Consider the following 13,897-nt stretch of genomic DNA (forward strand, 5'->3'; position numbering starts at 1 on the left):
CCCAATAACGCTGAAAAAAAAAACCATGAAAACCATCAGGTCCTTGAGCCAATTAATTCGAGCCCGTTGTGTGGAATAGGCCTCTTCCAGTAAAGTTAAACTGCTAAGTTTGAGTTATTTCCCGTTCTTTCCAATAGAGATTACTGTCACGATTAAATGAAAAGTGTTCTTGAATGTCAGATAATTATCTATGAGCAGAAGGCTTATATTTCCACGCTTGTGTTAACAGAGTTAAAAAGTAATGATCATGTGTCCAATGTTCTTTAAAAAGAAATAAAGATTTACGTTTAATAGGTTGTAGTTCTGAATCAAATATGATTGGGCTGTGATCAGAGTTTGCAATCGATAATACTTCTTTACCAAAGAGCACAATATATATAAATATAAATCACATTTGGATAACCAGAAGAGGAATAAGCAGCATTTTGATTCAGTTTAGATTGCCCAGCGGGGCTGTGAAATGTATCTGGAGTACCAGCCTATTTTCACTCGTGATAAGACTTTCCCAAACTAATTCCCGTACCAGGTATTAATTTAGAAGCAGCATCGTTGGTAAAATTATAACGTGTAAATATAGAATTCAGTCTCATCAAGAACACTGGTTCATTCTTCATATAAATATATATACTAATTAAAATCTCTTTTGAAATGGGAATTAGTAGACAGGGCAACCATCAACAACTATACCTTTGGCTGTGGGGCATGTAGCCAAATCACAGTGTTCACCATTTGTTCCCCACCAGGATATGCTCTTCTCGTAAGTGGTCAAAGAAAAGTACAAAAGTACCCCCATGAAAGCCACTCCAGCATCTAGGGCAGCAGAAAGAACGTAATTGTACCTCTGCCACCACTGCTTTCTGTACCTGAAAACAAAGTAGTTGAAAATAGTTCCAACCACAATCCAGCAATTGAAGTTCACAGTTGTAGCTGGTGGCATTGCAGCTGTTGCTCCCAAAAGTACTGGGAGGTTGATCAGTTTGATCCACTTTTGACTTGGGAAAGCTTTGTGCAGCAACCAGACCAATAGAGGTCCCAATGCACCTATGAGGAAAAACCAGTTGAGTGCTTTGTAGTTTCCGAGAGAGCCAAAGATTCGTTTTGGTCCGACAAGGCCCCAAATCACAGATGCATCAAAGAAGACACGGTCCCCAGGACAAGTCCAAGGACTGTTGGGAGGGAGTAATTGATCTTGACATATGTTTTCAATGCTAGACAGCAGCCACCATGCAACTCCTATATTGACTGTTCCAGCTATTATTGTTCCTATGCACTTTAATTTTGTGAAGCAAGAAAGGACAGATTAGCATTCAAGTAATGAGTGATGTTGTATGTATTGTCAGAACTGTAAGTTTGGATCATGCAATTAACATGATCGGTGATCCATATTCTTAGTCCAACACCATAAGCATTTTCTATTTCCAGAGTAAGAGAACACTGATTTCCCGTTAGTCAAGTTATACGAGTACTGTGTCTCATTTTAAATACGGGACCCTTCATAATTTTGTTCTCTTAATTTTGTTTTGATCTGTTCAATTTAATGGCAAGAAAAATAAAAAATAAAATGTTAGAAATTATATATTATAATATGAAATATTGTAATATATAATTTTAATAATTGAATGAAAAATAGTGTTAACCAATTTCTTAGAAAGGTTATGTTGTTTAGGTGTATTCCCTTGATAAGTGATGTATACTTATAGATGAAAAGTTACATCTCTTTAATAAGTAGAAATTGGATTCTATATAAACCCATAAAACCATTGGTATAATATATAGAAAATTAGAGTTAATTTTTACTCTTGAGGAATAGGGTTTCCCCACTTTGTTTCTCAAATGATTCGTGTGTCAAATTCCGAGTCGTGTCTTGAGAGTACGGAATATATAAAGTTTGCCAAAGTCCGAAGATTGAAGTGCTTTAACTACGGATTATAGATTGTTGAATCCTGGGAGATAGACGCCTATCGAACTACAAGCACAAGAGTAGAGGCGAAATTCTATCTTTAGGACATTGCATTTATGCAAGCCTCAATCTCCAAGTTTGTCAGTTTTTCTAACTTTATCTCTAATTGTTTATATTAATCTCATACATAATTGATGTTGTGATTTTCTTTATGAATACTTTCATTGAATTTTTTTTTATTATTTTCATATTTTCTAATATTGCTCCAACAATCTAAAGATAGAATTTTTATTTGGAATAATTAGAAAATATGATGTGTTTGTAAGATGCATATGCAGTTTACGGGAAAAGCAAAGGGGAAGGTAAGTATTAGCCTTTTCTTGATTCGTGCCTTTTGCATAGTATGATTTTAAATATTGGCAGTTATTATGGCAATAAGTCAATGCATTCTGGTAAAGAAAGACTGAGAGACACAAATGAATGGTGTCTGTTTAATACTTGTGTTTCATATACAATCATGTTTGTAACTCTGATTTGTGGTTTTGCGATTATATGTTTTGACATGGTTGTTCATACTCTTTGAATAAATAAAACTAAACATAAATATGCTTTATTTGGTAGTTCATACTGCAGATTAATATCCATACCTGGGATAAGTTCCTCTTTAAGGAAGGAACTTCATTTGAATTTGAGGCATTTGATTGATATATATGCGGCTAAGAACTTGTGCCAAACTGATCAGAAATGGCATATCAGTTTTATATTTGGTGGATTTGGAGATTGCCAAACAGTTCGGCTATTCAGGGGCTTTAACTCATCATAGACTTATGTCTGTTGGTGGAAACATACCAGTATGTTTAAATAAAACTATAGAATCTTTATAGTTTGGGTTCGTGATGATAAGGCCAAGGGGAGGACTTATATCATGCTATCATTTAATGACATATATATGTTATATCGTATCTGTATATTCGAAGAACAATGTGGAGCATCATGAGCAGTTTGTAAGTCAATACTCAATCATGTCTTTGGTTTGAAGGATCTGATGCACTTGGATCCTTGCATGAATGTATTTCTCTGAAATACATGGCTGCTTCAATCGTTGTGTTTAATTCATTTATTACTTGAATTATATATGCCACCCTGTGTGGGGTGGGTTGTGACAAGGATAAGGCAAGTTATTTGTCTTCGACATGCAAAAAGATTACAGGAAGGAACTGATAAGTATGTTTGTGGGCACTACATGTATTTATAAGTATGCATGCATGTTTCTTTCCTGGGTTTGCCTTTAGGCGCTCATTTGATTGGATTTGCCTACGGATTTGGTGTTTAATTTTTACGGAACACAATTTCATGAAAAGGCATTTCGTGCTTTTAACCAACACAATCAGTTATGATTGGTGAGGTTTGGTAGTGAACCGAGGAACATATATGGGTCTCCATTTGAATGGATGTATCCATTGCGAAGCAATATTCTACTTTCGCTAACAAGATAAACATGAACATTTCATACACATAAATACTTGAATTTGTGCAAGAATATTTGAGAAGCATATAATGCTTGCATTTGTCCAGGCTGTTGGTCATGAGAAAAATACAACACTAGTAAAATCTAATGGACATGAGGGCCTGGAGGTTTTTAGTGTATTTCCTCTTCAACCAAATTGTGTGTGTTTGGGGTTAAAAACCAAACGGAATGGAACCTAACCCACTCCTATCATTAAATGATAGGCACTAGAATGTGGTATACAAGTTAGACACATACATGTTTGCAAAATTTGGAAGATTAAGTCTTCAAGCATGTCCTTATTTGAGATACTTGAAGATTAAGTCTTCAAATTATCTTGCAAAATAAGAGACATTGTCTAACTACATGAAGGTTGCAACTAGTCAGAGTTGCAAGTTCATAGAAAGTGTACATACACTTGCATACCGGCCAAAAGAAGTGCGTTCAAATTTGTCAATGAATGAGTTTGTTATATCATGGATGGACATGGCAAGAAAGATTTTGTGATAAGAAAAAGAATAATCAGACCGTTGAGCTTGAACTCATTATGGATGAATTGCTTTCATCTTAGAAAAATGACGGTTGAATTGATAAGCAGAGGAGACTAAGGTCTAAAGAGGTGCTTATCTTAAAAGACTAGTGAGGCTTTAAGGCCTAAGAAGTTAGAATAGTTTCATATGTTTCTACTAATCTCATGCATTTCCGCAATCACAATTGTGAGAAAATTGTGGGGGTAACTTAAAATATCATTAAGATATAATGATATTTACTTAACAAGAAGTATTTGCTACCTAAACGTGATAATATGTAATTTTAAGGTATGAAAAGCTTTAGAGATCTTTCTTTAAATACCTTAAATGTGGGGGAACATGCCCAAGTGTCAGCAAATTACTTATTAGTAAGTCTGAACATATGTTTTGAGGACTTAATATTGGAAAACAACTACTCTCGTATGAAATATAATTTCATAAGATGGATTGTGCACATCATTAAAGATATAGTCAACCTAGTAGTGGATCCAATTATTAAAGGTTTGACTAAAGAGTAAGTTGATCATCGAGGGGAATGAGGCTAAAGCCAACATAACTAATGAATCAGCCGAGCGAAAACCTAACTTAGTTGATTGGAGATCCCATGGTCTAAGTTCAATAGGCAAACTGGTTGGGCATGATTCAAAGAAGTTAACACACTATATACCTCATTCCTATGATGGAAGAAATGTGTTGTCTGCAGAAGTTTTAGGGTGTATATTTATACTTAATGACAGTGATATCTTATAAATTAGAGGAATAGAGCAGACTATTCTTAATCAGTGGTCACCTATGTGAGAGTAGAAATGGGTCGCTTCTATGAGAATGAAATGGCTAAATTCTCTAAAGCTCTCATGAATCCGGGATTTGTTCAGGACCAAAATGAACACAACCGTATGAACCGTAATATATTAGGATTAGTGATGTGTGTTGCTTATTGTCTCAGTTTACTGCTGCGGTGAATAGTTCAAGATTTTCTACATCCACTGCGTCACCAAGTAAACCCGATAAGTATTCACTAGGGTAGGTTTAAGTCCAAAAGACACATTTCCCGATGCATCTCTTGTCCGCATGTACTCTCAAATTCTTCTTAATTTTTCATTCATGTGGGGGATTGTTAGAAATTATATATTATAATATGAAATATTGTAATATATAATTTTAATAATTGAAGAAAAAATAGTGTTAACCAATTTCTTAGAAAGGTTATGTTGTTTAGGTGTATTCCCTTGATAAGTGATGTATACTTATAGATGAAAAGTTACATCTCTTTAATAAGTAGAAATTAGATTCTATATAAACCCATGAAACCATTGGTATAATATATAGAAAATTAGAGTTAATTTTTACTCTTGAGAAATAGGGTTTCCCCACTTTGTTTCTCAAATGATTCGTGTGTCAAATTCCGAGTCGTGTCTTGAGAGTACGGAATATATAAAGTTCGCCAGAGTCCGAAGATTGAAGTGCTTTGACTTCGGATTATAGATTGTTGAATCCTGGGAGATAGACGCCTATCGAACTACAAGCACAAGAGTAGGGGCGGAATTCTTTCTTTAGGACATTGCATTTATGCAAGCCTCAATCTCCAAGTTTGTCAGTTTTTCTAACTTTATCTCTAATTGTTTATATTAATCTCATACATAATTGATGTTGTGATTTTCTTTATGAATACTTTCATTGAAATTCTTTTATTATTTTCATATTTTTAATATTGCTCCAAAATAAAAAACTGCATATGAATGAAGTGAAAAAATGGTGTGCCTAAATAATTTCCCTTTAAGAAATGCTCCTCATCTTGAGGGATTATTTTCAACTGATAGCAGCATGATACACATTGAAATTATCTGATTATATTTAATTAGTATGGTTATGATATTTTTTTTATGATAGACTGTGGATGCGGTCCCTAACTATGAATATTCTTTGAGTGAAACCTTGTTGGTTTTCAATTTTTGATCGAAGTCCCTGAAATTAATGTGATAATTTATTTCTATGTATGTTACTATATTTTTAAAATAAAAAATTGAAATTTATAGTTATTTATATTAATGAGATTTTAAATAAAAAACCATAATTTGTGGGATTAAAAATATTAAAATATAAATATACTAGTGTGTGTGTGTGTGTGTGTGTGTGTGTGTGTGTGTGTGTGTGTGTGTATAAACATGGGTATATTCATCAAAATTAACCAAAATATTATTGTACCAAAACATGGGTACATTCTTCAAAATCACAAAAACAAAAAAAAAAAAACAAAACAAAAGATATTAGGCTTAATAACATTAGTAAATTTCTTTGATTAAACTTGATAGGGATACATTCTCAAATCCAAGAAAAAAGAATGTACCCATATCAGTTTAAAAATGAACTAGAAAAAAAAATTGAACATATTTTATATAAAAAAAATGGTACATTTCACATATAACAATTTGGTATATTTAAGAATGAGTACATTTTAAGATTAAAAGTTAAAAAAAAATTACATGAATGGGTACATATAAGATTAAAAATTTGACAACATTTTTTAAAAAAGATAATGGGTGCAAACTTATTATAATTTATTTATTTATTTTGGAAATGTTTTGAATTGAAAATTAGTTAGGAGTTTAATAAAGGTGTGAGTATTAATATTCTAAATCAATTCTTAATTTTTATTTAAAAAATTATGTAACAAACATGTAAATTCATTATTACATTAATCTTATGGACTTAGATCAAAATATGAAAACTAATAAGATTTCAGTCAATAAACATTAGTAATTAGAGACCGAATACTAATTTTCCCTTTTTTATCCTACAATTAGAAAAAAAATGGCAAGTCAAGAAGATGTACCTGGACTATGAACATGGATATAGGTGGGATCTTCATGTAATGACCTAGCTTAAAATCATTGAGAAAGGAAATTGCCTGCGACATGCTTATATATCCATATGTTTTGAAACACACATTGGCTATTGGCTTGCCAGGTAATATCAATCCCATAATGTATTCTGTGATGATGTTTAGTCCTGGAGACTGCCATATAGAAAGAATAAAAATTTTGAGATGGTTCGAATAGACTTCAGATTTAAAAAAATCCGAAGGCTACTAAATCACACATGAAAACAATTGTTTGCACCATCTCAACTATAGTTACCATCTAGGGTACAACCTCTCTAATAGAGACGGAACCTATTTGTATGAGACCTAGCCATGCACTGACCCACCTTTATAACTAGGTCTCACCTTTGTTAGAGAGATTGTACACGGTAAAGGGTCATATGAGAGAGTACATATATGATATAGCTAAAACAAATCTAAAACAAGTTAGATGGCTAGTGGGTTGAAAGCTTACCTGATTTGTTGTGGCAGTTATAATGCTTATAGGAAGAGTGAAAACTAATGCAAGTCCAGCTGCAAAAATAAGTCCCCACCATGGCATTTGGACTTGATCTTTCATGAATATGCACATCACTAGAGAGAGTACCAGGGACACCAAAAGCATAAGATGAAACCACCAGTTAGGTATGTCCTTGTATTTCCTCATTAATCTGGTGTGTATGTCCACCTTTACACTCTGTGATGCCCTTCGGTATTGTTTATATATCTCTCTGTTGGAACAACAACAGCTGTATATATTAATTCATTCATTTCCAATAATAAGCCTCGCCATGTATTAAAGAGATGATATACAAGATAACCAGTTGCGATGATACAAATAGCAATACTCAATTGATTTACCTTCCGTTGAATAGGGCAACGTGCGTGAGGGTCGAGACAACAGACGCAAAACCGATGCCATATGTCAAAGAAAAGAACACACTCAAGTTTATGCGTCCTTGTCTTTCATAGGCAGGCATGTCAATCTCAAACTTGTTATTCACAAGGGCGGAGACATTATATATTTGGCCACCGGCGTCAAACAAATGTGAAGAGAAGATTGCAAAGTTCTTGGCATTGTACAAATTGACACCCCAATAGGCAATTGGCAGTAACATGTACATAACAAGAACATAGCCAGCAGCAACATTGACAATGGCAAAGAAAGGGCTGATGAGAGGGCTGTAGAGGTAGGAGGCTATGACTGTCCAATCAAGTGAAAAGGCTCCAATGCCAAGTCCTCCCATGCCTGACCCTATTTGTTGGGCAGTGACTGACTTAGGGTATATCCAACAAACCCATGAAATTGTTGACAAGGTTGGGAAAAGATAGCCGGGGACGACAAACCAAGCGAAGCTGCATACGAGTGCTATAAAAAAGAACTTCCCTCTTGACATTCGATTGTTGTCTTTCTCATGTAGAGCCCTTCATATCAAGGAAAATGAAAAATGAAAAATTAGAGACATTGTTACTTATTAATTTCTTGTTCAAAAACTAAAATAAAATACATGCATGCATGGATAGTTGGTAATTGGTGTTTTAATGAGTCATTTTCAAGGCATGGGGGCATCAAGAATAACACTTTTAATGCCCTTAACATTATATCCGAGACCCATTTTATATGATGACCAACAATGTAGCCTTGTCTAAAGCAGCATTACTCAAATTAATAGTAGCCATCTTATTGTTTGGTGGAAAACGACACACAAACTTTTCAAACATAGAACACCTATGCATATAAGAGTCCTATAACAACTCAAGACTACTACATACTACGTACAACTCAGATACATCACAAGATTAAACCCTACTTATCAACATTGAGTACTGTTAGAAATTAGAATGAGTCGCAAGTTGGCGCAGATGCCATAAAGGATCATGCTAGGGGGATCAAAATTTTAAACTAAATTTATAAAATGATGTGTCATCAATAGGAAATAAGCACGTTAATCAACACTTAAGTAATAATCCAATGATCAATCACCATATCATTTGGTTTAAAAGTTTTAGTCTCCCTAGTATTACCCCACCATCAAACCATCACAAGTGGCTACTTTTAAGCACTCATGCATGCATAAGACCAAATTCTCTGCACTCAAAATGGATTTAGTCTCTCTGAAGCCCCAATAAATGAATGACATGTATTTATAAACTTAACTTTTCTTAACTTCATTGTCATAAATTTAATATATCAAACATTTATTAAGAATATAAAGAAGTCACACCTATTTTGAGTAGCGCTAAGTTGGGCCGATGAAATGTATATGCAATAGTGACACTAGTGTTGAAATATTAATGTTAAAGTTGTTGTATTAATATTAATATAAATTACCAAGACAAATGATTGGTGTAGAAGAGGCCACATGCTTTACTAGGAAGGAGAGGGAATCTCCACCAAGTCAAGTCAAGGAGCGTGTGTTGAAAATGGGGGTGTGCTATCCCCTTGTTTTTTTTTTCTTTCACACTGCTTGTTAGCTTGTTAACTTTTATGTTTTGATCTTTTTCAATGTTTTGATTTTTTTCAATTTATCTTATTCGACGGTCAAAAAACGTATGAAAAAAAATAAAAAAGAGTCTATGATCACACCCCTTAATATCTTCAACGACGTGCTTTGTGAGCGTAGAATTGTGAAAGTGTGGAGTTTGACTAACATTTTACATTTTTTCTTCTTCTGTTTCTTGCCAAAATTCTAACAATTAGGTGATAGTATTCTGGATCTACCGAAAAATCTCTCTGGCTCTAAATTACCTGAACAAGGAGACTTGAACGAGACTACTCGGCCACCACATCTCCGCCGGATCCACCACGTACCTTCTGAGAATACCAGCCCACCCATACCCTAATACCTGCAGCCCTTAATTACCATTAATCAGCACTCAACAGCAGATCAACCCCTAATAAATACATTAATCAATTGTTACCTGCGTGGTTATAACAAGTATCCAACTGGCCAAGAACGAGATCTTTCTATGATAAAACGCTTTTATTATATCCACAATGCTAATCGCATAAGCCGTTCCACTTCCGAATCCGGAGCCAGCATTGGCAAATATGGATATCAGCACGTGCTCCTTCATGTTAAACGGACCAGGGTTCAGCGAGAACTCCTTCAACCCTATCTGAAACTTCCGCTTCGGCAGCACCCTCGCCATGAATCGTCCGATGGGGAGCGTCGCCACCTGTACGGATATCATCGAGATGATGAGGGGCTCCGTGCGGTAGGAGAAGAAAGTGTTGAGGAATGAGAGGAGGGCGCAGGAGGCGAGGCCTAGCGTCCACATTCGGAAGGTCCATACTGGAAGGGTGGGATCGTCGTCGTTTGAGACAGTTAAACGGACTTCTTCGACCGGAGAAACGTCGTTTTCGTCGTGTTTTGTGGCCGGCTCTATCTCAAGAGTGGTGGACATGGCGGCAATGGCACTGGGAGAGAGAGAGAGAGAGAGTGAAAGGACTAAAAGAGTGAGAGTGTAAAAAGAGGTTTTTGAGGGATTTTGTTTGTTTGTTTTCAAATACTTTAAAGTCGTTTTAATGTGTGATTAAAAGTCGTCGGGAATTGACGAGATAATCTTTTGGGGTATTTAGATTTTAGGACCTATATAAGATAATTTTTAGATTATAACCTTAATGGGTTTCAAAATCTTATTTTAGTCCCTAATTTAATATTCACCGCCACATCATATTATAAGATACCTCTATTACCTACCATATTTACAAACTTTGCCATTTAAATTGTCAACCTATTCTATAATTAAGGCTTAAATATATTCCGTTAATAAACCATTTGTCAATAAGATAAATCCAACTAAGGTAAATTATACGAATTTATACTTGCTGACAAACAAATTAAGTCTATAGTAATTTTAGGTCAGTCACCTTAAGAAGTCGAAGATGAAAAAATCAACTACAAAAACAATAGGTTAAAAAAATTAAATAATAACCCTTAATATATATATATATATATATATCACAAAAAAAAAGTATAACAACTCCTTATTGTCTATATATAGGAATTGCATAAGTGTCGGTACATATGTGTAGGTACATACATGCACATAGGTACAGAAGTATCGGTATGGAAGTGCCGGTACATACGTACACATAGGTACATACATACATATAGGTACATACACGTAGGTACATACATATAGGTACGAAAATATTGATACGTTAGCATCGGTACGAAAGTATCAGTGTGGAAGTGTCGATACTTATGTACATATATATAGGTGCGCAAATATTGATACATAAACATCAAAAGAAAAAATTGGTAGATTCAATGTATGAGAAGGTAAAAATAAATCATCAACACTAGAAAAAAATGATAAAAGTAAATCATGCACTATTAGATGCATAAGAAGAAGAAATATTAGATGTGGATGGTGGCCCTAGCCCTTTCTTCTTACACGGTTGAAGATAATTTTTTTGGGTTGGACAAAAAGTTTCATTTTTAAGGAGAATCATTTATGTTAGCAATAAAAATGAAAAGTTATAAATAAAATAAATATAAGACATTATAATTCATTCAAGGATAATATAGGAAGAAAAAAAACTACATAAAAGGAATTAACTCTGACATTAAATATAAATGCTGACTTGTACATAAGTCAAAGGACTATAATTAGTTTTTTATCTTGGTTAAGGTTTTAGTCTAAAGATAATCTTTTTCAAGGATTAATATCTAGTTTCCTAAAGTTTGAATATTTAAAAGAGTCGTTGCTAGTCTTTTTTTGGGGTTTCTCCATTTTAATCCTTGATAAAGATTGAAATTCAATTAAAACCTTATGTTAGATTATATATTCATTATAGTCCTTTGATTAAATTTCCATGTCAGCATAAATATTAAAATTTATATTTTCTTGTTTTTAAATATTTAATGCGTTTTTTTGGTTCCTATAATGCCCCTATTAAATATTTGATTTTAATTTGCTCCATATTTTTTGGCATTGATTATTGTCTAACTTTCTAAAATGATAAACATAATTCAAAAAAATATTAGTGATACGTTACAAGAATTAACAAATACCTAATTCAAATTATTCATTATCACCATTCAAAGCATAGAGGAAATATAAATAGCCAAATCATATATTATACATAATCGAATGCACTTAAAACATGTCCTAATGTGCTTAAATCATATAACCTAGTCGAATGCACATAAATCATAGTACTAAGTCAAATGTACATAAATCATAGTACCAAGTCAAATGCACCTAAACCATGGTACCTATATGAATGCACCTAAACCATGGTACCTATATGAATGCACCTAAATCATAGTACCTATATGAATGCACCTTAATCATTTAGGTACTATCAATTAGGTCTTATCCATTCGGTATGGTCGGTTAGGTACTATATAGTGTATGTCCGATTAATTTGGTACGGTCAATTAAGTTGTGATTTCACATTCTATTTTCTCAATTTGTATTTTTTTTTCATTTATCTCTAGATTCACCGTCAATTTGGCATCTAAAAGCCCTTTTTTTCTTCTTTCTTCCGAATACAACGAGATTTTTGGTTTGTAAGTTTTATGGTTTTTTTTGTTTGATCATGGTTTCTGAGTTTTCTAGGTTCTTTGATTGGAATAACACATGGAGGTTTATGTTATAACAAACATGTTAATTATGGATCTAGTTAATTAAGCATTCTTGAAAAATTAATTATATATTTGTTTCTCTAATTGGTTTTAAGAGAGTAATAAGGGTAAATAAGGAAACTAAAAATGCAATAAATTTATTAAAAAATGATTAAATGTGACATGGAATACTATAATCTGACATGGAGGACTATTTTTAGTTTTTAATCTTACATACGGTATTATTGAAAAAGCAATCTTATTTAGGGATTAAAATGAAGTTTTCTATAATCTTTTCATGCAAATACTCCCTATGAGTTTTCGTATAAAAAAAAAAGCAAGAGAAAATTAGATAAAAGGAACTTTTGCAATTAAATTTTCTATTTCTCTATAGTCTTCGAGATAATCTTTTCATGCAAATACTCCCTATGAGTTTTCGTATAAAAAAAAAAAAGCAAGAGAAAATTAGATAAAAGGAACTTTTGCAATTAAATTTTCTATTTCTCTATAGTCTTCAAAATTTTCTCTATTGTGATCATTTAGGTAGATGGCACAGCTACCATATGTTCAAAAAAAAATCAACCTTTGTATTTAATTGGGCAAGATTTAAATTTTCTATTTCTCTATAGTCTTCAAAAAATTTCTCTCTTGTAATCATTTAGGTAGATGGCACTGCTACCATACGTCGAAAAAAAAATCAAACTTTGTATTTAATTGGGTATTTGAGATATTTTAACGGATTTGCTTTGTAGAGATTTCTCATATAAAATTTTGATTCAATTCTCTCAAAATTTCATGGAGAGATGTAATATTTGTAGATACTTAAAATACACTACAAACTCTCCAATTCCCTCTAATTCCTCAACTTTTTCAAATTCTTTAAAATCAATTTCTAATTGAATACACCTATAAAGTTATAATTTTTTTTAATCATAATTGAATACACTTGGATTTATAAGGATTTTAATAAGAAATCCAGATTGCATATACCTTGAATTTTAGAGAATCACTTAAAATCCTAATTAAATACCCCTATATTTATAAAAAGAATTAAATTCCTCAAAATTCCAATTAAATACAACCCCAAAATTCATTTCTGGTTGATATTTGTAAGATTCATTAATTTTATTTTCCAGCTGATACGTAAGGAGATATTGGATATCAGAAAAAGTTTTCTTGCGGGACTTCTTCTAGCTATTTTTGTATTTGGACTATTGAGCCTTGCAACAAATATTTTGACCAGAAGATGTGGTCTTAATTGTGGCTGGGTGCGATAAGATCATACCGCAATCAGTGGATCTCAAAAATGAATATTTATTTATGTTGCTGTTGAACCTTTTAACCAAACTTGTGGCTGCTGTATCATTTGAACTTGCATTGTGTGCATAACTTTTTTATATCTGTTGACCTTAAAAATTATCAAGCCTACGTGGGGCTCAAGCCGAGTAACTAATGAGCTAATTACGTCATTCGGTTGTATGCGGGTGTGCCAACTCGTCGGCCGAGCTCGGCCGAGGAGTA

General features: G+C 33.2%; 1 protein-coding gene across 1 annotated transcript; it reads right to left on the reverse strand.

Moving 5' to 3' along the window:
- Nucleotides 1-549: 549 nt before the first annotated feature.
- LOC139192043 (oligopeptide transporter 2-like) lies at nucleotides 550-10,346 on the reverse strand. Its single transcript, XM_070813147.1, has 6 exons — nucleotides 9,720-10,346; nucleotides 9,547-9,644; nucleotides 7,659-8,222; nucleotides 7,273-7,528; nucleotides 6,771-6,953; nucleotides 550-1,270 (listed from the first exon to the last, which is right to left on the reverse strand). Exons 1-6 carry the CDS (start codon nucleotides 10,203-10,205, stop codon nucleotides 656-658), a joined length of 2,202 nt encoding a protein of 733 aa, XP_070669248.1. The 5' UTR covers nucleotides 10,206-10,346; the 3' UTR covers nucleotides 550-655.
- Between the last annotated feature and the right edge of the window lie 3,551 nt (nucleotides 10,347-13,897).

Source organism: Malus domestica, chromosome 15 (genome assembly GCF_042453785.1).
Source record: "Malus domestica chromosome 15, GDT2T_hap1".
NCBI lineage: Eukaryota > Viridiplantae > Streptophyta > Magnoliopsida > Rosales > Rosaceae > Malus > Malus domestica.